Raw genomic sequence first — 25,719 nt, 5'->3', positions numbered from 1 at the left:
CGGAGCACAAATGGTCTTTTGGTCAAAAAAAAAAGGGGGCTACATTTATTTTTCTTCATCAAAGTGATTATTGATTGGCTTATGGCAAAGCCGGTGAGGAACCATATGGGACTGCCTGTTATACGACCGGATTAGTGTTTGTGTCTAACTCCACTCCAGCTCTAGCTTTAGGATCAACAGAAGATGGCAAAGAATGATTAGCCTTGTAGCTTCTCTGGGTGCTGTAACCCTTCAGCCATAGAGTAATTAAATAAACAAGGGATGGGGAGACTGAAAAAACAATACTGATTATCACTGAAATGCCATTCCTCTGTTTCCCAAACCAGGGGGATGTTTAAGAAACACCAAATGCAGATTCTAGCTCAGTTCAACCTTCTATTCCAGGAGGAGCCTCTACAGCCCAGAAGATGCAGATTTTAAAGGGCTTGGTCATTTGTCTATAAAATTGTTTAGATCAGATTTCATGAAGGGTGGAGAAAAATGGATTTTCCCCACTAAGTAATAGAAATTCTTGAGGACATTCTAAAGCTTCTCCCACCTTTGCTCAGAAATAAATCACCTCCCCTTTCTTTTAGGACATAGTACAGACCTGCTCTGTTCTGCTTTGGGATGAATGTGAAAAAATAGATTTTAATATGGAATATCCCCCTGCCTCCTAATATATGAGATGGCTTGGGTTACTAATCCTATTAGTAGGAGCAGATGCTGATTGTCCCATTAATCAAAGCAAGTCATTAGGCATTAATTACACTTTGTAACAGAATAATTGCTTGGTTTACCCAAACTGTGCTAGGAACGTTTTTTCTTCTTTTTGAGTAGGATAAGCTTATTTAGGTTTCATCACATGCGCACTTATGGGGCATAATGAAAGCAGATCCAAGTCTGCTTTGTTTGTAGAAGGTGGTGACACACTGGAACAGGTTGCCCAAGGAGGTTGTGGATGCCCCATCCCTGCAGGCATTCAAGGCCAGGTTGGATGTGGCTCTGGGCAGCCTGGTCTGCTGGTTGGTGACCCTGCACATAGCAGGGGGTTGGAACTACATGTTCATTGTGGTCATTTTCAACCCAGACCATTCTATGGTTCTGTGATTCTCTGATTTGTTTTGTACATGTAGAGGCAAGCTGATCTGTGAGATCAGAGATAATTCTTGGTGCTTGTGAATGCTTCTGCAGCCAGAGTGTATGAGTGGCACTTACACCATACAGCGAGGGTGGGCAAGAGGAATAGAGCTGCAACACAGTTTGTCCTTGCTTTTCAAGGCTTGAGAAAGTATTAGGAAACAACACAGCTAGACTTGGGTTGATTTATAGTATGAAAAATAGTATACTCACTTTTGGAGAACTCTGTCCATCAACATGTCATCATGTTGCTTGGAGAACAGGTGATGGCAGCACACGATTCTGTATTTTCCATACATGCTGTGCACATCTGTGTCACGCTGCTTATAATGGAATACAAATAGAATTGACAGGGATTAAGGTTTTGTTTCTGCTCCCACTAATAAATGCCACAATCCCCACAGACTTTGCTGAAACAGAATCAGCCCTTAAATGACCCAACAGTGACATCTGCAAGAATTCTCCCAGGTGCAACGTATTTCGGCTATGACACACACAACCATACGGACGACCTTCTTTTTACCTCCCACAACAGCTGCCAGAAGCTGCAATGCTGACTCCAGTAGTGACAGCAAAAGCTCAGAAGAGAGGGCATTTACTACAGGGAAAATAAGACCATCTTTCTCAGGCCACTCACCTGGCCAAATGCTGTTGGCTGCTATGCCTTGATGGCTTGCACACACACGCTGCAGTGCAGGGATATAAAGAGCCACGCCGGATGCCAGCCTGCATTCTGCTGTGCCCTTTGCAGCTGTGCCATAGAGCTCCCCTGCTCCTCCCAAACCCAGATCTGGGACTCTGGGGCTCGGAGATGTTGACTCATATTCCATACAGCCCTACACATGATCTGGGGGTAAGAAGGAATTAATGCATGGTATCCATGGCACTCATTGTCAGTCGTTCTTTGATATCAAAGATTTTATCATGACTTCTATGATGCTGTGACTTGCTGTTTGCTTCCCCTCCCCTCACCAGATTTGCTCTTTCATCATCTTTCTCGACTGACATACACTGGAAAGGACATTCAGCACTTTGAAAGCTGCTGTTTTTCAGGTTTTATAAATTTCTCCCAGCTGAAGTCCTCGATGACAACTCTGCTCAGAGCGTGGCTTGTCAGTAACACTGATCTAGTGGAAATGGCCCAGTTCGAATGCGGTGAGTGATGCCTTCCTGAGACAGCCATACAAAACCCAGCCAGAGAGAGGATCTCTGATTTATTTCCTACAACCATCATTTCCAAATGCTTGGCATTTCTTCTGAGGGTTTTTCCCCCCTCTGTGAATGCTATGACACCAGCAGAAGGGAGAAAAATCCTTATTTTTCTTTCACTGATATTTTCTTTTTAGTGAGCCCTACAGGCTCAGTGGAGCAGTGTGACCAGTACTGGGATCCTAAACAGCCTTAACCCCCATTGGCTCCAGAGGAAACCAGAGTGCTCAGCACTGGTAGGAGGCACTCAGCATTTATGATGCAGCCCACCACTGTCTGCTCAGCCCTTTTAAACTGAAAAGCATTCAAAGCCTGGACTCTCAAATAATTGGACACAAATACTTCCCAAACCAGTTTGCCAAAGACATGTTCAGCATTTTTATCTTCTTTACTACTGCTGTTGTTTCATACAACTTAAAGTATCCAGAATTTGGCTATACCCGTATATAAGTAAGTGCATGATAATCAATTTCATGGAATTAACCTTATAGAAGTGGATGCATTTGCTGCTCCTAATTACATTTTCTAATTTACAAAGACAATATATAAGCAGTGACCATCAACTGTCAGACTTGATATGATGTTAATAACAGATAACTTAACTATTGCTGAAGCTCTGGAAGAAATCACTAACCCAGCAGCACTCCCTTGTCAAAAACATCACCATAACTGACAAAGTAAGCCACAAAAGACAGAAAGCAGAAATTCAAATCATGATTTTACTTTATGCCAATACTTGCAAATGATAAAAGTGCTCTGCCCAGCCTCTGACAATCTACTTTATTCCAACAGTGTCAGCTCGGATGAGGCTCAATGCAGGGAACTGAAATGCACACGTTATCCACTGGAGCATCTTTTTCTCTTTTTGTGATGTAAAACACTCTGCACTGAAATATTGACACCACAGCATGCGAGTGAGCTGCAACCAGCACACAAAGTGCAGCACACTGCTGCCAGCCTCACTCTGCTCTGGATGTTTCATTTACATGCTGGAAATGTCCTATCCTCAACGTTTTGCTTTTGCTCTATATTTCAGAGATGCTCACAGTAACGCTGGTGTGATTTTGGCAGTGTATTCTATTTTATTCTATTCTAGTATTCTAGTTTATATCATTTGCATCTCCCTTTCCATGATTCCATAATTCCTCTTACCCAAAACCTGCACAAGGACTGAAGCTGAAGGTTGTGCAGGTCTTCCATATCCATGCTTACTGTGAAGGCACAAAGTGCCATGAGCTTAGGGCAAACCTACAGATGCTTCATGTACAAAGGCAGCTGATCCTCATCTCATCATTTGGAAGCAGCGTTTCTGATTTCTCAGAAACAAAACTTGTATGCTCCCTGGATGCTGACACAAAAACCTCTCACCTGCCATGGTGCTGATGGGTTGGTGGTTGGACTTGATGGTCATAGAGGCCTTTTTCAACCTTCACAGTTCTGTATCATTGTTTCCAAATCCTTTATGTAAACGTGTAACCCTTGGGAATGTTCATATTGACAGTCAAGGGGACAGATGTTCTTTCCATACCCATAGATTGTTCAGACTGCAGCAACAGATTCAGAAGTTCTGACCTAATATTCCTGCTTGTGATCGCCTTGTAGATGTGAGGGAATCCTGCAACAATTCAGTGTTAACGTTCCAACCCCAAAAGTAGCTCCTCTATATGTTACTGGGGACTGTGGGATGCTCAGTGTCTGTGATGATGGGCAGATTCACAGCTCCGGTGTAACACAATATAGTAATCCAAGTGTCCTATTGCTAACCACCAAGAATATCTCAGGACTATTTAAATGAGCAGCTTGAACAACTGATCTCTTACGTGCATCCAATTACTGGCTTTCTTAATGACTCTTCAGGAAGTCACATGAACAAGTTGTTCTGATACAGCTCTGCACAAGAGAGAGCACTGCATTCTTACCACCTGTAGCACCAGGTGCTCTGCAGACCTCAGTCTCTGCTACACCATATTTCTATTCGACAAACCAAGCAGATGCAGTGACAGTGGCAACCCCCCAATCCCCTCAGCGCAAGGCCCCTTTCATAGCTCCCAGGCCCATGAATTTCAGCTAAAGAAGAAAAATCTACTCAACTATTACTGCACCATTTCTGCAATCAGAATACTTCCCCTGTGCTAGCAACAAGCTATTTATTTTTTGAATCCTGCAAGAGCACAATCCAAGGTTAAGTGGAAGTTTTACATGAAGCAATACCTACTTCTCAGAACCAGTTTCTTTTAAGTGCACTGGATGGATGGTCAGTTTGGGTTTAAATGTACCTGTGAAATTTAGCACTGGTTTTCCACATACTCTGTGATTTATATTTTTTTAATCAAAACATCACTCACTCATCCTTGGCCTCTGATGATGATTCACATGAATTGTTTCAAGATGAGGAAAAAATCTAAGCTGTGCTCTGCACCACTCTTCTTCTAACAGAATAACAGCAGTACCGAGCAATGGGCTTTGCAGTGAGAATTGGTGGCCATGGCCTTGGTTTAATATCTCACCCCTACGATCACATCAGCAATGAGTTGGCATATTTTTGAGAACCTCTTCCAACTATGATGGAGAAATAGACATGATAACTCCTTCAATACAAGCAGCAGTGAGAAACATGACAAGCCAAAAGCATCCAGGATGAGATTCTTGAGGCAAAAATTATTTTAAATTGCACACCTTTCCCATTTGGGTGATGGCTAAAAGGCTCCAAAGACTCAGCAGCTCCCTGCAAAGCAACGCTTACAAGGGATTTGTAGGCAATGGTTAAGAAATGTTTTTAATAACTTCTGATACCCATAGCTTCTGGACATAAGCCCTTTCCATCTGTAGCAATGAGCAACATCACTGCTCACAGTACTGTGCATTTTGTAGAACTAGCCAAACATGCCTCAAGAGAAGGAAAAAAAACCAGCAAGAACCCACACTTAGCCAAAGGCGGTCCTGCTCCAGCAGGAGGGAGTGAACTACAACTGCATGCTCCAGACTGAGGTTCAGAATGGCCTGTCAGCTACCACACTTCCCACCAGCCATAGCAGCTGGTTCCCTACCAGCAAGAACTTTGTACTTAACCCTGCAGTTCTTCTTTCCCAGATTTTCCCCAACCCAATTCTCAGTGGACTATGGAATAAGATGTGCTATGAAATAATTTTGTGGCTGCTTTGTGAATTATGGTATGCAATTGAAAATCATGTTGTTAGAACATTTGACCTTGTTTCCTCTGAGGAGTTATGACGATCAACACATTTGCTTTTTGTATATACTTAAACATTCTCTTAACACTGAATTATCCACCCATTGGTGTTTTCTTTGACATCCTTTTGGCAGCATTGTTATTTGAATGAAATCAAACCTAGACAACATATTATTGCGGAACTCAGTTACTGAAAAGAGGAAAAAATCTGGAACGTAGCAAAGTAAGGGGGGAAAACTTACCTTTTCAAAGGTGACATGTTGCAAGTGCTAAAAAGAGCATCATCTTCACATCAAATCAAGCAAGGTACAGGATTCAAGAAACAGCGTGCCAAGAGGCAATTTCTCAGCAAGATGTTAGCATCAGAACACAAAGTGATGTGTCTGGAAGCAGAACTGCTGAGCTGCAAACAACCTGGGTGTGAGTCAGAGAACATTAGGACAGTGCCTGTCCACCAGGGATACAGACTTGATTGCATGTGACTTGTGTCAACTCTGGAGACATCAAGAGCAGAACATAAAAACAAGGCAACAGATACATTCCTAAATGAGCCATTCAGCCTCTAAGGCAATGAATCTGGCAACAACTTGAGTTCCAAGACAAAAAGTCAACATTCCAGGTTTGCATTCCATAGTTACATACCTTTCATTCATTTTTATTATTTTTTTTCCAAGAAGGTCACTGAAACACCCTGTTTTAAATCATTAAAAGACACAATCATCTCCTTTTAGACTACCTCACAACTTTGAAAGCAGAATCCAATTGCCCGTTCAGGCTCATTAGTGTCTTTGGATCCTAATGACCCACTCAGTTGCAGCAAATGAAAAACTAATCCTTGTTTTATGGCACTGACCGAAAAGGATTAGCCAACTCTTGCTGCCCACGCAATCAGCCTCGCGCTGGGGAGATTACTACCATCTAATACTCTAAGTCTACACATTCCAATCTGTTACCATAAGTAGCACTTAGAGCTTATTTCCTTGACATACTTAAGCATATTAATGCTATCGTATAAGATTGTTTTCTTACAGTGCAATGATTCTTCTACCACTGCCCCAAAAGTTTGCTTTTACCTGTATATATGCAGGGATGCCTCTTGACATCCAGCACTGTCTTAATTGTGTTCATAGTCTTGAAATAAAAAGGAAAGTAGAATATTCTTCCTTAAGATAGGTCCCAAATGTGGCAGGCAAGCATTAAAAGAATTTCACTGGTGTTCAATGCAGTGAATTTATTGAACTGTAAGGAAAGGATGCAACTTGGACAGTAAAGAGTTGCAAACACTTTGAATTAATTTCTTGCTGCTTAGATTTCCAGGTGACGTTTTTTGCATCCTACAGTTAGTCTTAACAGGTAGCTAAACATGGAGCCGTTACTTACATTTAATGTTCTCTACTCAATAAACGAGTGGTAATTCAGTTTCATACCACTTGTTTCAGTGCAGTTTCTCCAGCTTGCAACAAAGAGGGACACCTACAGCTTGACTGAGTGCTCAGATCAGGTCTTTTCTAATGCTGGTTGGTATGTTAGCTTTAATGAGGAATTTCCAAGTGAAACAGCTTTCTGACAAAAAAAATGTAACTATAACCTTCAATGAGATGGTAAAAAAACAAAAACAACAACCAAAAATCAACAAAAATATTTGCCTTCTGACTACAATACATGTACAAGATTAAAAGTCAAAGCCCTGCTCTGCTTATTTAAGAGATGGTGAGTTTTCATATCATTATTGCCTTAGGGCTCAGTTAGGAACCTAAATCCATTTTACTAGGTACCATACAAGGGCAGAACAGGACAATATGTTTCCAAGTGTACAAAGTACAAGCACACAGTATGTTACTGCTATGGAGACAACTGCACTGCCTTTAAGAGATCTCAGCCCCCCAGCTGCCACTGCTATCCCACTGCTGGAGCCTACTGGCCTCTAGCTCAGCTGCACTCATGTGTTCCTCATCTACTGGAATCGAGAAACAACTAAGTTAGCTTCCCACACTTTCAGCAGTGACACACATCAAATCTACCAACTCTGCCTTGAGGAATGAGGAATGGGCACACAGTCCTTCAACTTCATCTACACAAGAGGGACAGTAGCAGCAAATTACAATTGGTAATGAAGAAAAAGCACTTGTCCTCAAATCACCCTTGCTACGTTTACAAGAGGATCGCTGTCTAAACCTTTTGACTATAGATAGGTTTAATCACATGTTCACAGAGGGGACAGAACAGAACAAACTCAGCATGCAAGTCTCAACAATCCAGCAACATAACCACTACTGATTTGATGGGAATGATATCAAGGCACCATCTTCAGGCAAAACTCGACAGACAACAATGAAAAATCCCAGTGCATGTTTAAAAGCCATTAACATTTGTAAATATCTGAGAAGTATCCCAAATACTGAACTGTTGCCCTTTATGAAGTAGTTTTCTCTTTCTTATGATCAACCAGCTTAACCAATTTCTCTAAGTAATCATTCAGCAAGATGTAGAACAGTGGTTTTACATAAAATTAATGAAAGTGTTTATTTCAAGAACTTTGTAACAGATAACCAATATAAGAACAGTAACTCAAATTCAGCTTCGTCCAGAACAATAAACAGTTACTTTTACTAAAGCTTAAGTCAGAGATTATAAACACTCATCTAGAAGTTTGGATGCTCTCACAGATGATGAAATAATTATTCCTCATGCTGTCTTAAAATGGCATTTCTTCTGCTTCTCAGAGACAGTTTAGGTAGAACATATCATAACATTTTATGAAAACAACATATTCAGAAAATGAATAAGAAAAATAAAAGCTGCATCTCAAAGCATGCACTTGATGAACGCACACGTGCTCTTGCAGCAATTGCAGTAATGTGTTCTTAAGTGAAATGAAAGAAGGTGAAATGCTTTGTACTTTAACTTATGAAAACGGAAACATCTGTCAAGGCTAAGTAGGAAAAGAATTTAAAAGGAAGTTAAACGTATTCAAAAGAATGTAGATGGCTTCGCATTTTGCAAAGAAGAATGAAAACCTTTCACAGAAGGAGACTGCGATGATCTCTGATCTTGTCCAAATGCAAATGGAAAACTGAAGTCATCTTTGCCATCTCCAAAAGCATGAGAAGTTGATTCCAAGGGGAAGGGAAAGGCAAATGTGTCCTCACTTTCTGATTTCCCAAATAAGCTTCCTATGTGGAATACATAATATATTGTTAGATTAATTTTTACTGCATTCAGCATACATTTTTAAAATAACATTTTACATTTAATAACAATTGCTGAGTGTAAGAGGAAAACATGGTTTATGATGCCTGATTCTCCTGCCTCACTTATGCTATTTTTGTATCATGCACTTCCAATTATTTCAATTTACGATCTAGGTTTCTTTCATCATTTGGAAACTATTTGGATTCCATTTATGAGGAGAGGGACACAATAGATGTGTTCTTTCAACACTGAGCTAGTAGCTTAGGTTAAAAAATTGCATTTACCAAGTACTGTAAGTTTTACATCTACAGAACAGAGTTCTTTTTAGGAGTGAAAAAGCTTATAGAACCTTGACACTTAAAATCTGTTCTCCCCTCTTGCTGTTCATCTCGGAAGAACCAGGGATTGTATCAGGTGTGTTTGAAGCACTCTGTTCTTTCAGGACATCTCGGACATTCGAATTCCATAGGACAGGTATTTAGAGAATAAAACTAAACTAGTCAAAATACAAATTGACTTAACAAGTCACTAAACAGGGTTATTGCAGATCAATATATAAGAAATGAATATGTTTTATACAACCAAAGGCGCCTTGTTAAGAAGAATTGTGAGCTCACCTGCCACATAAACATAAATAAAACACAGCTGATACACACAAACACTTTCTAATACTTTCCACTTTTAGACTTACCAAAATCTTTATGTGGTGATATGGGGTTCAAGTTTCCCACAGAATAACTTTCATCTATCTGAAATGTAACAATCATTTTATTTAACAAATGAGGAAGACAAAACATAAGTTCTAATTCTGATACATAATAAGTGAAAAATACATTTCCCAGTGAGTATTAGTTCCTAAATTTAACTTTATATGTCAAACCCTGAAGTTACAAGGTAAGTTCTTTGATAAGCATCCTGTTTTGTTTACATCTACAAATGCATGCCTTCAGTCTTTCTGGAGCAAGACATCAGATTGTAAACAAGCCAAAACCAATCTGATTTTCTGCTGTATTTTAACCTGAAAAGATTCAAAATTATTTAATTCTGCAAAATTTTATTAGACCTCTGAGCAGCAGAGGAGTTTCAGCCTCATAGTAGGACCTGATGTTGCCAGAAAGAATGACAAAATGAGCACTTAATACACTTCAGAAGAGCTCTGAAGCTGTATTTACAATGGATAAATAAGGTCAAAACTCCCATCTAACCACAGATTAAAGTGACTGCTAGACACTGCTAAATTCCTGAGTTGTCACAATATAACATGGGTTCTGAGAGCATTATGTGACTTACCTATGCACTTTCTTTGCTTTATCTACACACACCTCATTCCTAAACGATTCAGAAACTACCCACCAGCCTATTCTCTCCTACACACTGCTGATGCCAGGTAGTATCACCAACACATTCTTCACCAAACGGAAGATTAAAGAAATGTGTTTTTCCTCCTTCAGCTTTTACCTAGCAACTGCGAGACTCATTGAAATATGAGATACCTGGATTCCATTGCCTTATTTGCTTAATGAGGACTGAATATGCATTACGAGTGAATGGTACATAACCACTACACTACACAGTGACACACACCTATCTCAAATATCCAATTACATAGTACTAGCCTAGAAAGGAAAAAAAATACTCTAGTGCACTGTAGTTAGGCAAAGGATAAGAAGTGTAACCAGGATTCCTGGCCCTGTTCCAGTTAGCTATCTATCTACTGCCTTTATTTATATATAGCTGCTGGTACATATTTATGTTTTAACATTTCTAGTAAGTGCACTTTTCTTCCTTCCCTTAGTATTCCACACTGTGTGAAGCACAGAGGATAAAAACCTAAGTAACTGATTCACTACTACAGCCAAACAAAGCCATACAGGATATTCACATGAGTAGTATCAAAAGTTTTCACATTGCAATGCTGAGTCAGAAAACCTTTTTGTAAATCTAGTTATCTGTGCATCTGCATATCCATATGGGAAAGATCCACACTTGATCAAAGGTCATCACATGGGTATTAGCAGATAAGGAGATAAGCATTTTCAAAGGATATCCAGTGTAAAATTAAGCAAGCTCTTAAAATACACTTGCCAAAAAGCAGTTTCGTTTAGGAAAAAAAAAAACCATTCACAGGTATTACTACTTCCTCAGCATGTTTTGGCTTGTGGAAATTTAATATTCTTAAGTACTAATTTTTACCTCATCAGATGAATTTTCTGCCCCAAATACAGAAGAATCAAACAAATTAAAGCCAGGTGACTTCTGGGAGATGCCCAAAAAAGAAAAGAAAGCAGGAGATTTTGATGTTGCTTCTTCACAACCCACGTTGTGAATGCTATAAAGACAGAAAGGTAGAAACTGCATCAGTAGTTTTAAAGAGTAGCACAGGTGGCTTTTTTTTCTATAGCTTCCATCAATAATTGCTTCCTGCAAGAACTAACAGGTGATACAACCCTTTAAATCAGAGTGAGGTGATGCTCTTAACTAATTCCCTTCCTTTCACTCTCATGCTCCTAGAAAAAATGCTTGTTAAAAAAAAAAAAAAAAAAAAAAAAAAAAAAAAACAGTTCAAGGAAAAGCATTTACAATTCAAGTAGAAATGATATTGCAAGAAGAAAATCTAACTTAGAAAAAAAATTGTCTTTTTTTTTTTTTAAAGAACTTTCTATGGAAGTCTTTCTACGGCATCTTTCAAAAACTCTGGAAATACTGAAACAAAAAGCATCATTACAACTTTGCTCATGAAATCTAAAGAAAAGCTGTACTCGTACAAGTCAAATGGAGGTGTTTTAGAAAACTGGGTTTTCTTCCCCTTTGAGTCAGGTGTTTTAGGTGCTTGTAGAAAATGTTCTGAACCTTCTGCTGCTGTGTCAGGATTATTCTCGTTTGGCTTAAAATACGTATGTATGTCCTGTTAAAAAGAAATATACAGTAGTGTTTATGGCATATATAATTTCTCAAAATAGTGTTAGTCCATTTCTATAAGCATGCTCATTGTATGTTTTAAGGTTAGTTATTTTTCTTTTCATGAAAAATAAAGAGAATTTAATCAAACGCTCCCAGTTGTATATTCACCATAGTTACAACTGTAACCTCAATTTAACTAATTAAAGATTGACTTTTTCCAATTGAAACTATATATGAAAATTTTCATTCAAACAAAAGAAACATTTGAGTTGGTTGAAAACAAAGCCTTGGTTTCTTTCTAAAGTATCTCTTAGCTAATGCTTTAAGTCACATTGGAATCCTCTTGATACTCCCTAGCAAATTAAAGGGACACATTCATCAGAATATACATTATCTCATTAAGAATATTTTCTCCTTTTCAGGAAATGTTAACTGATAATGAACACTTGGATTCTGTGGAGCAGTTTTCACTAAACTCAATATCGTTTTAAAGACATTGTTCTCCACCAGTTGCCTGTGGGTGTCAGCCTGTAGTAAGTCTGCTAGATGCTGCTGAGTGTCTCAAATTTGATCTCAGTACCACCTGTATTTGCAAGCTGTACATAGAACTGGCCTCAATAATATGGCATGGTGAGCCTAAACTCCCATTCAAGTACACCTAATAAAAGCAGCATAAATGAAGCCATTCAGAATCTGTGGCCAGCACAGAGCCCATTTTCTATACTATACTTCTGTGGGAGAAGTGAATTTGAAATGCAAAAAATGTTAAAATGCACCTTAGCTTACACAGATAAAAACATCACACAATAGCTCTATCTACAAATCATAATGTGCATAGGACAGTTGTCCTCAAGGTCCCATTGTCAAGGTAGCATTAAAAAATACAACACTTATATGCTCCAGATCACTCTGTTAGCAATCAGAAGACAAGAAACAGCTTCAAATGTTGGTTGCCTTATAATGAGTCGTTTTGCCAATTCCTTATAATTACAATTAGCTCTTGCCAAAAGATTCAATTACATCAAGTCAAATTGACTGCTGTAAATAAAATAACTATTTATGACATTAAAATGCTCTGCTTACTTGAGGTATGTAAGAAGAATCCTTAGGCTCATCTCCTGCTTCTTTATCATCACATTTGGCCTCTTGGTCTTCTGTGCAAAGAAGACAGCATTCCTTACATTATAACAGCATTTTAAATGGATAAATAAAAATTACCTTGTGAGGAAGAATCCTTGAACAAGATTTACTAACTTGGCATTGCTATTGATAAGGAAGTGTTCTGACCGTAGTTTTCATAATAACCCACTCTGTGGCAACTTTCATAATAGTCTCCTCTTATTCTGCCACTTATTATTGTCAAAGCTATACTAAGGTTGCTTCATATTGTCTGGTAAGTTCTTCAAATTTAGCTGTTGCTTCCTGAGTGTGCTATCTTGGCCTAATCCTTCTGTTGCACTCTGAGAATGCTCGTACCAGTCAATAGGAACCACACGGAAACAATATAAAAAGCATGTCCACGAGACTGATGAAGTGCATCTTAAAGACCTGAGCAAAAGCTAGGATAAGAAATGAGAAGAATGTTACTCAAATTTCTGCTCCAAGCTTCAGACCATGCAATATTTCACACACTGTAAGTTAAGATCTTGTGTTTTAAGACACATAATTAGGATTCTACCTATAGGGGAAAAAAAAAAAAAAAAAAAAAAGGACTATAATTCTTAAAATGGAACAAAATGGATGGTGCAATTAGGGAAAAGTGCATTTAAACTAAACCTCAGTGCCCTGGATTTTCAAAACTACAGGTGCATTCATAGATTCTCTGTTTTTCTTATGTATTTATTATATCAGTTTTATCTGATGCTTCAAGATTCCGAAATCTGTTTGCTACAGCCCTTTTCTTTGCATTTTCTCATGCCTTCTCAGCAGATTTGCATGCACGTTTTCACTTTACCCAAACTAAGAGCATGGATTTACTAGAAATTCTGGGGGATTCCCTTTATTAGCAGTGGTTAATGAAGAATGCATCTCACATTATGGCAACTTCAGTCTCCATTTAAACTTAAGACTCCGAGCTGTACTCACAAGTTAAAACTAAATGAAGTGGAGAAGGAAACAAATATTGGTCCACTTCATATCAGAGTGACAGTGTGGCTTCTAGAATACTGTTTTATCATTATGTGGTCATTATACAATAACACCACAGCTAATCAAAGGACAGCAGTGATACTTTACCTACTCCACTTTTTTCACTCTCAAACTGTTGATTAGTAGTCACTTGCTTTGGAGGCCGTAGCAGTCTAAAAGACAGAAATTACCCTTGTTTGAATATGGATTGTTTCCATAAACTTTAATCACAAAAATGAATGCTATTTCATTAGAGAAAAGTTACCTGAACTGTGTTTGGCTTTGAAAACTTGCTATTGATGGAACTTGGGCAACTTGCAGATTAGCAGTCACAGCAGAGCCACTAACCATCTAAAACATCAAGAAAAATTCAAAAGAGCAGCATATGAAATTGTGGCTTTGACAGTATCATTCCAATTTGTCCTCAGATTGCATAAATCCAGCCAGTTAAGCTCTTTTTAGGGATCATGACAATTTTTTGCCTGTCTGCTTTACCTACAGTTTAACATTTTTTGTACACGATACTCAGACCCACATCTGTTCTTTCCAATAAAGTTGCATTCACAGCACTGACAACTAGAGGTGAATAATTAACTTGTCTGTCATACAGATAACATTACACAATTTACAAACTTCATTCAGGATTACTACTACTGCAGACAGGTCTGTCTCCATCTCCTAAGGCCAAAGTGAGAACGCACAGAAGTCTGCCAGGTTGACTGAACAACTGTGGGTAAGATGGAAACACTCCTCTCACAGACGTTTTCCAGATCAGAAGGTCTGACTCAAATATGTAGCATGTATTTGTTCCCTAAGGGCAGAATGGCACTAGGAGTCTATGCCTCAGCATGAGATAACATCTTATTTCACAGGGAGCTGCTAGTTCTGATTTGGTTTTAATTTGAATTAGGGTGAGAGGACAAAAGAACTGGACATGCAGAATCTGTCCACCACTCACCTCCTTCAATTTACAGCACTCCCTTCCAGAAGCAGGAAGACTTCCTTTCCTCCAATCTTTTTATTTTCCTTCTGACTCCATCTTCTCCCCATTGACATCACCCTTTCTTAAACTTTCCTTAACTTTGACTTACTGCTTCCCACTGTTTTTTAAGAGCAATTCTATGCCCCAGATTACCATCCTCATCTGGATTACCCTGGCAACAACCCTTCCATTATCTTCATCATGTTCAACTCTCTAGGCCTATCACAAATCACAGCTACCTCAAGTTTACTTTGGTCTAGCTTCATTCAGTCTAGCTCTTGCATTTCATACTGTCTTGTCTTATTTAGTTAATTAGTTCCCACAGGCTCCATCCTAAAACCTCGATTTCCTTTGAAAGTTATATGAAAATCACACCTGCTAGCTTTTTTACTTGGCAATTTTCACTGACATTTGGTTTGAAATAGGCCCAGTGACCTGTACCTTATGAAGGAAAACTTCAATATGGACACTTCCCAAACTGCTGCACATCAAAAATAGTTGCAAACTGTTTGTCTCTGATGATATCACCTTTTCCAGTACTCCTTTTATACTTCAACAGTCAATCAGCCCTGTTAATTTTCTTTCACCTAATGTGATTTTATTAGTGTAGGGGTTAGTTTTGTTTTGTTTCACAACTGTGCAGGTTATTCCTCCAGCTTGTTTTTGGGTTGTTTAACTGTGTTTGTGTCTTTTAGATATTGAGCTGCAATACACTTCCCCTTTAAAAAAAAAAAAAAGTCACTGGAGTTATTTGCTTATGGGATAGAGAAGGAAACAGTTACGGACTTCTTAAGTGCACAAAGAAATGCTACTGAGGTTTTACTCCTCTAAGCCCCTTTTTCCTTCTGGTTAAACTGAAGACAGTCCCACAGAGCATCCTACATCCTTAGTCCTTAATGAAATCCCTTCTCACAGAGTAGATGACTGATTAATCAGTAATAGAAGATTATATTCTTTCTTGAATTCCAAAAATTGCTGCACACAGTTAAATTTTATGTGTTTAAAACTCTTCCAGAAATTATTTGGACATAGAGTTCACCTCAAGTTTGAAAAGAAATCACACAGAATCACAGAATCACAGGGGTTGGAAGGGACCTCAAGAGATCACCGAGTCCATCCCCCAAGCTAAAGCAGGCTCCCTACAAGGAACCAATATTAGAATGTTCAATGTGACTAGCAGTAATAGCATGAATCATCTTATAATAACTTAAGCAATTTCAGTTGGGTTAGAGATGGCACCAAAAAAAGATTTTTATGATTAAAAAGTCTTCAGCATCTTGAATCCATCCTTAAGAAGTTCTATGTAAGACAAAATAGCTGTGGGTATATTTGAAGTATTTTGTACTTAAACAATCACACAAAACAGATTAAAACAATCACACAAAACAGATCACATTTTACCAGTGGAAGTACTCAGACCTGTGATGGATTTTCTGCATGGCTGGAAGAACTGCTAGTAGAGATGGATTGTTCCATAGGATCTTCTTTTTCTTCTCTCCCTAAATTAACAAACATTATATAAATATCCAAAGCACTGCATTGTTAAACTGAACTTGTCAACAAGGCATACAATTTTTCCTGTTAATGAAGAGCTAAAACATGAAAGCACCAAGCAAATTACTACAAATAATAGTTACATTTCCCATATATTTACAAACATTCCTAGAAGTATGCTACACATGTTTTTTTTTTGATGCAGTGTGTTCGGTATATCCACCATGTCACTCTACTAAATGCACAGTTGAGAGAGAAATCAGGTTGTCAGAACACAAAGACAGGTATGCACCCAACTTCTGCTGAAAGCCCAGCTATATCCATCACAGGACAAACAGCTGAGTATATCCATTGCCATGGTTTCCATTTATTTACGCAAAAATAACCCTCACAAAAATAAATAAATAAATGAATAAAGAGATGGTTTGAATCACACTGCACCTGTTTCTGTTCGCTGCATAGAGAATCTGGTAGTCTGTAAAGACTGGACTGATTTCCGAGGAATGCATGGGAGCTGCAATGGTTTGCACAGTTGATGTTTCTCATGTAACAAAGAAGGATGTTCACTCTCTTCAAATACCCTAAAAAAAAAAATAAAAAAAAAAGATTGGAAATCATAAAATCCAACAGCAAATAAGTGGAGTTCTCAAGGGAAATGTGTGCTTCCAGGGGGATTCTAACTCTTTGCAGCTCCAGCTATAGATCAGACTTTAATTTTTCCTGAAAGAACACCAGACATGGAATATCACTGAAAGCAGAGGACATGCAACACTACCAAAGTGATCATAATAATATTGCTGACTTGAATTTTGTCAGTACCAAAGAAGATGACTGGGAAATGGTGGAATGTGACCATGAAATGGTAGAGTTCAAGATCCTCAGTGCATTAAGAAGGGTGCACAGCAAGCCTGCTACTCTGTAGGAGTGCAGACTTTGAACTCTTCAGGGAAGTGCTTGGCAGGGTGACACAGGAGAAAGCCCTGGAGGGAAGAGGAGCCCAAGAAAGCTGATCAGTATTCAAGGACCGTCTCCTCCAGCCCAGAAGCAGTGCATCCTGAGAAAAAGGAGGGTAGGAAAGAATGCCAGAAAGTAGGATGAACTTTGTAAGGTATCATGGAGTACAATAAGCAATACTACTGGATAAGCATACCAAACTAGAAGCAATTATTAGGATTTTGGATCTGACAAATTATGGAAACTATGCACCACCTACTGAGACAAACAGAAATATGTATCAAACAGAAATCATTTAAAAGCATCTTTGTTTTTTATTTACAGCAACTGCAGACATTACTTGAGTAAAGAACGTATACTGCAAGAAATAAGATGTTTATATGACTATCTTTAAGATCAGATGTGGAGAACTTTAGACCAAGGAGTGGTTAAAGCAGAGCCAGGCACAGAACCCAGGCTGAAATGGCTTTTCCTTGTTCAGAACAGCTTATCTGCCCACTTTATCACAGTCATTCAAAAATGAAATGAACTGGACAAGGCAGCTGCTGATGGTCACGATTTAGATTGCCAATAACCAACTGTTTTTTTACAGAACTTACTTCAGATACCAAATTGTGTTTTTAAAAGTTCCTGGAGTCAGTTTCTGTGTGCTTTTGTAAAGCACAGCAGACAACTCCCTTTATTTCTAAAAAAAATACCATAGAGGAAATAAACCTTTTACAATACGATTCTGTTCAGAAGAATGGATTGATGGTAGAGTTGCAAACAGGAGTCAGAAACTCTTGAGATATTGATTTTTTAAGTAACAAAAACTTCCAAAAGGGCCTGCAACTTTAAAACATACAATATACCTGCTGCCCTCCCTCCCCAAAGAGACTATTAAAGAAAAAACAAATCTTATCTGACATTAATAACTACTGAGAAAAAATAAACTGCAGTCTGAAAGTCAAAATAGTCTGAACTGCAGTAACAAGAAAGATCATTAGTCTTCCTTTTTCTACTTAACTGTAAGTAGACATCTGAGTAGATAAATGCTGTTTATATTGCTCCACAGCTGCTGTTCCATACAGTCCTTCTTGTATTCCCACAAATAAAAGATCATTATCTCAATCCATGTTGCAAAATATGTAATATTTTCAGTTTTTGTTGAAGTGCAAAAAATATATATATTCTTAAAACAAAATAAAGTTTTATTTCCTTAAAAGTAATTGTGGTTGTGGTCATTAAAGGGTTAATTCTTTTCCAACAGAGTGGAATGAGCACTGAAATGGGCTGCCCAGAGAGGTGGTGGAGTCACCAAACCTGGAGGTGTTCAAGGAATGTTTGGATGTTGTGCTGAGGGACGTGGTTTAGTGAGAACTATTGCTGGTAAGTGGGCGGTTGGACTGGATGATCTTTTCCAGCCTCTTTGATTCTATGATTCTTCACTGATGTTTACACTTAGAAGTCCAGAAACAGATTTCTAAGTACTTTTCCAAGAATTATATAGCAAAGTCTTTTATTTGATCACTGAAGCCTTATCACTTGTAATGCAAAGACACAGAAAAAAACTGAAATCATACTCTACAGAATAACCTCTAGAAGTTTTAGCAAAAACCTCTCATTTGGAACACAAGGTATTTTTGGTTTTCAGAGGTGGAATTAATGCATAATCAAAATAAAACAAGCAAACAAACATGTAACTGGAGTACTACAGAAATCCACTACTCAAAGAAAATAGGTTGTATCAGAAGACTAATATGTTTTGCAGCTGTTCTAATCTTTCTGACAAAGTGACTTCCACTGCCATACTCCTGCTCAAAGAACATACATACCAGCAGCTATTAGTTTACTTTCATGTTGGTTTCTTGTCTTGTAGTCCTCTAAAGTATTTCATGGGTATTAATTTGTACATTATTCTGCTCAGTGCTTTCATTGTTCTGTTTGACATTTGCTGGTTCCATGCTGTTCCATCAGTTTATGGACATTAACAATACAACTCTTTTTTTGTTCTCCTTTTGTGGCAGAAGATGAAGATATCTCCTGCTTCTTTATAAAGATCTCTTTGCTCAGGAATTGCCCTGTAGTGACTGCAAAACAGCTCCTGCCTTTGGTACCCTTACTTTATTGTGTCTTTCTATATTGCCTTGAGTCTACAAAGGTTTTAGTTCATATGAATCATCATCTTAGTACATTTTCTGTTTCTTTCCACAGTGATTACAATCACAGATTAATAATATTTCAGTTTTTAACATCAGCAGCTACTCGGATACTTTCTCTTTTACACTAAATAGGGATGTTTTAAAACAACTTTTACACCATTTTCTATAAGCCTTTATGTTGTACATACGTATATGGAGGTTAAAGAGCAATGTGAGTTAGAATAGTGTAAAATGTTTACAGGATCTTATAACCATGATGTAGGTAAGAAGGCAGAACTAGTTTAAGACCTTAAACCATAAAAAAATCATTATTTGGATAATGCATGGTTCTATGAGAAAATATTAAAAACATCAAGTATCCCTGTGGGAAGGAGACAGCTAAAAGGACACCTTTCTGTACATATAGCCTATTAAATCCCAGTTCAAAACTCTGAAGAGCGCCTTTATCAAGCACACCATGACGTAAAATCTTGTGGATTAAGTCTTCTGGATTTTTGTCCAATAGAATCAGTTCTAAGTTTCATGTCTTAATACTCACAAAAATCCAGATGAGTGCAAGATGATCCTGATAGTGACTTCAGTCACCGTAATTGAGCTCAAATTAAAGCGAGTCCCAGTTGTAAATGACCACTGGCTAATTTACTAAGCCATTAATCCTGTCAATGAAACTTTCACTCACACTTGTTTTTAAGAACCAAATTAAGTGTTAAATTTCTAGGAGTAGTTCACAGCTAAAGGCAATGAGATTTATAACCCTGAACTTTTCACCAAATATTTGTTCAGTATAGTTAGTGTATTCTATTATTGACCATACAGCCACTGTAACTGTAATTAAAAGCCATAAAATTACCCACACAGAAGCTGTGTTTTGTTGCTGCCCTTGTGTGAATACTGAGATCGTTTTCTGGATGACATGAAGGAGAAGGAAATCATTTTTAAACGCACCTTTCTTTAAATTCCTTCGGTTTCTCCAGACTTTTCAGATTTTTTCCTTCAATCATTCCTGAATTATTTTGTTCTTCCGCGGTTTTCTCAAATGTCTTAAAAGAAAAAGAACAAATAAACAGCACAATTTAATTTAAAAAAATGTGAAAACAATACAGCTACATGCTGCAAAGGTCTTCTAATCCTGATAAATCGGCATAAGCAGTATTTTATTTTTTTTAGCCAAAATGTTCTAAAGAAATAAGGAGACCAAGGTTCATTGTGAACTTCAGTCTGATGTCAAACAATACCACAAACTATAGGAAAAAAACCACCACCTGTGCACACTATGCTTCTATCAATGTAAGGCTGGCTGAGGTGAACATGGCTGGTAGAACAGTAATGATCATCTAGTCCAGAAAGGCACATACATCCAGGTTACAGAACTGCAGAATTACTGAGGTAGGAAAAGACCTTTAATGTTAACAAATACAACCATCAACCCAACACTAATGAGTCCTCTACTATGCTCTGACTCTTTTGAGCTACCATAGAAGTCATCATGATACAATGAGTTGAGGAAATTACGGTGTAAACAGAGGTCAACAGAAAGCAAGCCGTAAGAGTCTGAGCATTCATGGACCCCTATTCTCCAAGAAAGCAGAGGCAATATTACAGAAACAAATAATTATTAATTCTACCATCATCCTGTTGGTTCATGTGCTTGAAAATGTATTACTATTTTGTTTCAGCAAATTACTTGTATAAATACCTATATATATATAAAACACACTTACCTTTTTTAAATAATTAATTTTCATTTCTAATTCGTCTGCTTCTTTTTCTAGTTCAGCTGATTCTCGTGTAGCAGTTTCAGCAAGCTTTAACATTTCCTGTGTTTTTTGCCTCAAAGAAGCACTTCCAAATTAAGGAATATGCATGGCAACATGATTTTATTCAAGAAGGAGATACTATCAGGTCCCTCACAGTTCTATGCTGTAAGTGCAAGTGCTAGAGTTACAGAAAGTCCTGACAATTCTACATGTTTTAGGCAAGTCTCCAAATCCAACTTCAGTCTTCTCTTTAGTGAAGCTTCACAATATACAGGTCATTAAGTGAAATACTTTTATCTTCCTTAAAATGTTCCAGTAAATTATAACTGAAAACTATTATTTGACCTACAATTAGCCCACAGGGAAATGGTTATGCTGCCACTCTAAACACAATTATTATATTTTTAAATAAAAAGCTGTGAAAGTTAAATATAAACTTTCCTTCCTGTAAACTACATTAACATTACACTTCAAGGATACATATATATAGCCCAGTCATTAATGGATTTAAAAGGAGCAGGCTCTGTAAAAATAAAAGTTTGTTTCAGAACATTAACAAGTCTCATTTTCTCAACAAATTACAATTTAAATTAATGGTTCATGAAAAACTTGTCATTGTTTAGTCCTTCTAAAAGAAATAGCAGTAATACAGAAAGTAATGACATTCAAAATAGCACAGTAAATAAATAAGTAAATAAATGTTTGAGAAACTAATTCTAAACTAATTTTGGGTTGATTTCTTACCCAAAGAAGCCCAGTGGCAAACCTCTCCCCATTACATTCACATGTTGGAGGAAAGAATATTAGCCTGTATACTCTAACTAAATTCTTATTCTCACTTTGCTGCAGCTTTTTTTTTCCTACCAATAGTACAATAAAATTAAGATTTTTATTTTATCAGCTTAAGAGAAACTTTGATAAATCAATAAGGGGATTTCTGTACAGCCTTGTAATATGCGGTCTACTAGCATCAGGCACTACTGCATAAGCACTGATAATAATAGTACCAAGAATATCCAAGTTAGCATCTTCTTTCAATTTATATTGTTCAGACCGTTTCTGAATTCTGTTCTGGATTTCCTCAAGCTCTTTCTTTTTTTTGTAATATTCCTGTGCAAGGGCAGTTTCTGCATATTTTTCACGGTGTTGCTTCAGAGTCTCTTTATACTGGATGATGTAATCTTGATACATTTTCCTATAAAAATATATAATTTAGATAACATTTACAAAGAACAGCTATTACTTTATGGAACTATCTCAATTAGTCTTGTTGTTCTGGAAAAGGTCAGATTAGTGTTTTAGTATGTTTCTACTCAACTTCCTTTTTTTTTCTTCCATCTGTTTTCATAGAAAATTGTGCTGTACATAACAAAGAATACATTCATGATGTAACAGCCATTATTCTGAAAGGAATCTAGACCATAAAATGACAAAAGGTAGCTTGACAGATGACAAATGGTTCTTCCTTATGTAATTATCATGAAACTGACACCAAGCCAAATTCTCTGCTTGTGCTTATTGGCACAACTCCACCTGTATCAGTGCAGCTCTATCAAACTTACAGCAAAGGATCATTTGGCCTAGCATCCAGTATTTATATACATATAGTATTTATATATATATATCTAGTATCAAATGTGGAGGTTGGTAGCCCTGGCTGTGGCAAGGGGGTTGGAGCTTGATGATCCTTGAGGTCCCTTCCAACCCAAGCTATTATGATTCTGTGACTTAGAACAGCCTGATGTAGTGCTGGAGTAAGAAATGCTGAGCAATCTGATTCAGGGAAGACTTACACACACACAGCAGTCACACTAAAATAACAAGACTACCAAACTTAAGGTTAAGCAAACATTCAAATGCTTCACTGGAAAACAGCCAGAGCTCAGCTTCTTGTAAGACTGCCCTCTACATTAATCTCACACTGATATAATTTCATTGACATTGGTTGAGAACATAGCTACAGATTATTAAAGCTGGTAGCATCAATTAAGAGGTCCCATTAAATAAATCTTCATGACATTGTTAAAGTTTAAATGAGCTTCTGAAATACTGCTATAAAAACAAATGCCATAGTAAGCAATTAGATGTAATTCATCACATAAAGCTGAAAATTGATCAGTGTTATCTTGGGAAAGAAAAGAAGTACTGTTGCACAGAACAGAAATTGTCTTGCGTTAAATCAGTAACAGTGACTATGCTGGAAAAGATTCTTTAGTCTGTTTTCTCATTCAAACTAGGAATTTGCAGCATTGCTTGCGAAGAACAGATCAAATATTCAACTATGTGACTGGGAAGCATTTCTTATTACTCCAGTAGTGCTGCTAAGTCTAACGTGCATTAGAAGTCATTTCCAATGCAAAGGTAGTATCTGTAGGGAAAGCACAGTGATTAACACTGAGTAATTAACAAAGGAACAGGTTCTAATTGTTAATGTCACACACAGGTAACCTGCAGGAAAGTAAGAGTTAATTATCAACAGTTTTTAATATTATCAATAGTAACAACCAGGGCCTGGTATATTTCTCTCCACATTTAAAAGTAAGAGCTTAATAACAGAACCAAACGTGAAAATATTTTGTTATTAGTGCATCTGCTGATTAATCAGAAATTCCGCTGTGAAACAAATTATGTATAACAGCAAGTAAAGGCACACGCACACCTATCTGCCTGCAATAATGAACAGCTCTCACTGTATCCAAATCACAGCATTCATCTTTAAAGAATAGCAGAAAATTGTAAGATCTCATTTTTCAAACAAAACTATGCTCCAGGACCCAGCTCCTGTTAAATTGACTGAAGTTCAGCACACATTCAGGGGAAAGAAGTTGTAGATTAACACTGCTATGATTCAAGGTTGTGAAATCAAGAACTTGAGACTTCTCAAACTTCATGTAGAAAAGAACATATTTGTTCTTTTTTTTCATGGATGGTCTTGGGAGTCCATGAAATTACTGGATTTCTTAAACATTTATTTATACTACCAAGGAGTGAAAGACAGAAAATACAGATTTAATTTAATAGATTCTACAAACAATAGCAAAGCAACAGCGACATTTGCTGATATAAAACTAAGAATGCATTACAAATAAATTTTAAAAACATAAATGAAAGTCAAATTAAAAACACGAAGTCAAATAATTGCAAGTGGCACATTGCAAACTTCTGAATGTCATCCTTAAACTTTGAATACACCTTTTCCCCAAAACTTGTTTTCCACAGTTAAATATTTATGGCCATATAAAGTATAGCATATAGGTCTTGAGGAGTTGACTCTATTTTCAGTATTTTTCCTAAATAACTCGTATTCATCTGTTCATGTAGTTGAACATCAGCTGTTTAGAATTCAGCACTGCTCACATTAAAGTCATCTTTTAAAAACATCTTTGCATGTAAAGCAGCATGTCCTGAATGCCCACAAACGCCAGCCTAAGAAGGGCATTCAGCACGTAACATTTTAAACGCACTTATTTTTCTTCCTAATTTATCTATTTGGAATTTGTTGACTGCACACCTTGCTGATTTGAGTATACCAGCCAATGCTTTAGTACAGAGGGACTGTATTTGAAACAAGCCTCTGAAGACAAGTTTCGTAAAATACATACATTAAATTTATTCCATGGTTTGCAGTCATGTTTTACAATTAAAAGCTCAGGAAAAAGGGGAAGGAAAAAAAAAACAACACTATTATGTTGGAATTGAGACTAGTTATCTAAAGAAGCAATTTAAAAGTAATGCTTCTTTGGCTTGTCAGCTCAAATTAGTGAAGGCCAAAATGGCTCATATACTCATAGAAAGCCAATTTAGCCTTATTTTTCACCAAATGCAGAGCTCTAAACAGGAAGACAGATAAGCTACAAACAGAGTTAATTAAAGGCTGTCAGACATTCTGCTTCTGCTGTCTTGAACTACTTGCAAGAAGAACACTAGCATAAGAACACAGCCAACATTTTAAATTGCAGTTACCTACAGCAACAGCAAGGTCAGGTCCCATTCAGTGCTGGCAGATATATCCTTCCAGCCCTATTTTTCATGATCTAATACTTAATTTGAATGCTTTGTACTTATTTTGAGGAATTATTCACAAATAAAGAAAAACAAATTATTTGAATGTATCTTATTTATGCATTATAAAGCATGTTATCTTATTTAGTGCATATGTGAAAGAAAAAGCTCAGGTTCATGTATGTGATGCTTCTAGCAAACATAGAACCTCTGTATTTTCCTAAAAGTCTTCCAAATCTGAATATCTGAAAGTACTGATATTACAATATGTGTGAAGACACGTCATGATAATGGTTAAAAAAAAAACATCTGTAGATAAAATATGTTTCTGCAAATATGCTCTGATATCTTCTATTTCTGTCAAAGCCAAAACACCGATTACCTTATTACTATCCAAATTTAGAGGACTTCCCTTGAAATTGTGGGCAATTAAACAGTGTTTAATTGAACACTGTAATAGGAATTTGGGAAGTAACTGAATTTGAAAAAGCCATATTTTATCCCATTTCACTAGTATCTACAAAGTCACAGATGAACTCCTAATAATGGAAAGTGAATATTATTACACTGAAATGTTTATCAAAACTTTCTGATGCAAACTGCATAACTTTGCTGATCAGTTGAGACAGCACTGCCTCTAATAAGCTGCTT

General features: G+C 37.2%; 1 protein-coding gene across 7 annotated transcripts in view; it reads right to left on the bottom strand.

Annotated features, from left to right (window-relative positions):
- Nucleotides 1–8,138: 8,138 nt before the first annotated feature.
- C5H14orf39 (chromosome 5 C14orf39 homolog) overlaps nt 8,139–25,719 on the bottom strand; it is a 29,461-nt gene continuing 11,880 nt past the window's right edge. For 4 of the 7 annotated variants that reach the window (XM_015865804.3, XM_085549608.1, XM_085549607.1 and 1 more), the window contains exons 7-19: nt 22,074–22,261; nt 21,547–21,589; nt 21,031–21,151; nt 20,255–20,349; nt 16,656–16,795; nt 16,140–16,219; nt 14,004–14,089; nt 13,847–13,911; nt 12,695–12,765; nt 11,476–11,615; nt 10,904–11,039; nt 9,402–9,459; nt 8,139–8,691 (exon numbers count right to left, since the gene is read on the bottom strand). In XM_015865804.3, coding sequence (XP_015721290.2) covers nt 8,489–8,691; nt 9,402–9,459; nt 10,904–11,039; nt 11,476–11,615; nt 12,695–12,765; nt 13,847–13,911; nt 14,004–14,089; nt 16,140–16,219; nt 16,656–16,795; nt 20,255–20,349; nt 21,031–21,151; nt 21,547–21,589; nt 22,074–22,261 — 1,426 coding nt within the window. In that variant the 3' untranslated portion in view covers nt 8,139–8,488. Of the gene's footprint in view, nt 8,692–9,401; nt 9,460–10,903; nt 11,040–11,475; nt 11,616–12,694; nt 12,766–13,846; nt 13,912–14,003; nt 14,090–16,139; nt 16,220–16,655; nt 16,796–20,254; nt 20,350–21,030; nt 21,152–21,546; nt 21,590–22,073; nt 22,262–25,719 lie in introns of those variants that run through there. The other 3 variants (XM_085549609.1, XM_085549610.1, XM_085549611.1) reach the window with 2 other exon arrangements.

The sequence above is a fragment of the Coturnix japonica genome, chromosome 5, assembly GCF_054131305.1.
Source record: "Coturnix japonica strain WE chromosome 5, WE-NBRP24, whole genome shotgun sequence".
Lineage (NCBI taxonomy): Eukaryota > Metazoa > Chordata > Aves > Galliformes > Phasianidae > Coturnix > Coturnix japonica.
The sequence above is the reverse complement of the archived record's forward strand: the minus strand, read 5'-3'. Positions and strand labels throughout refer to the sequence as shown.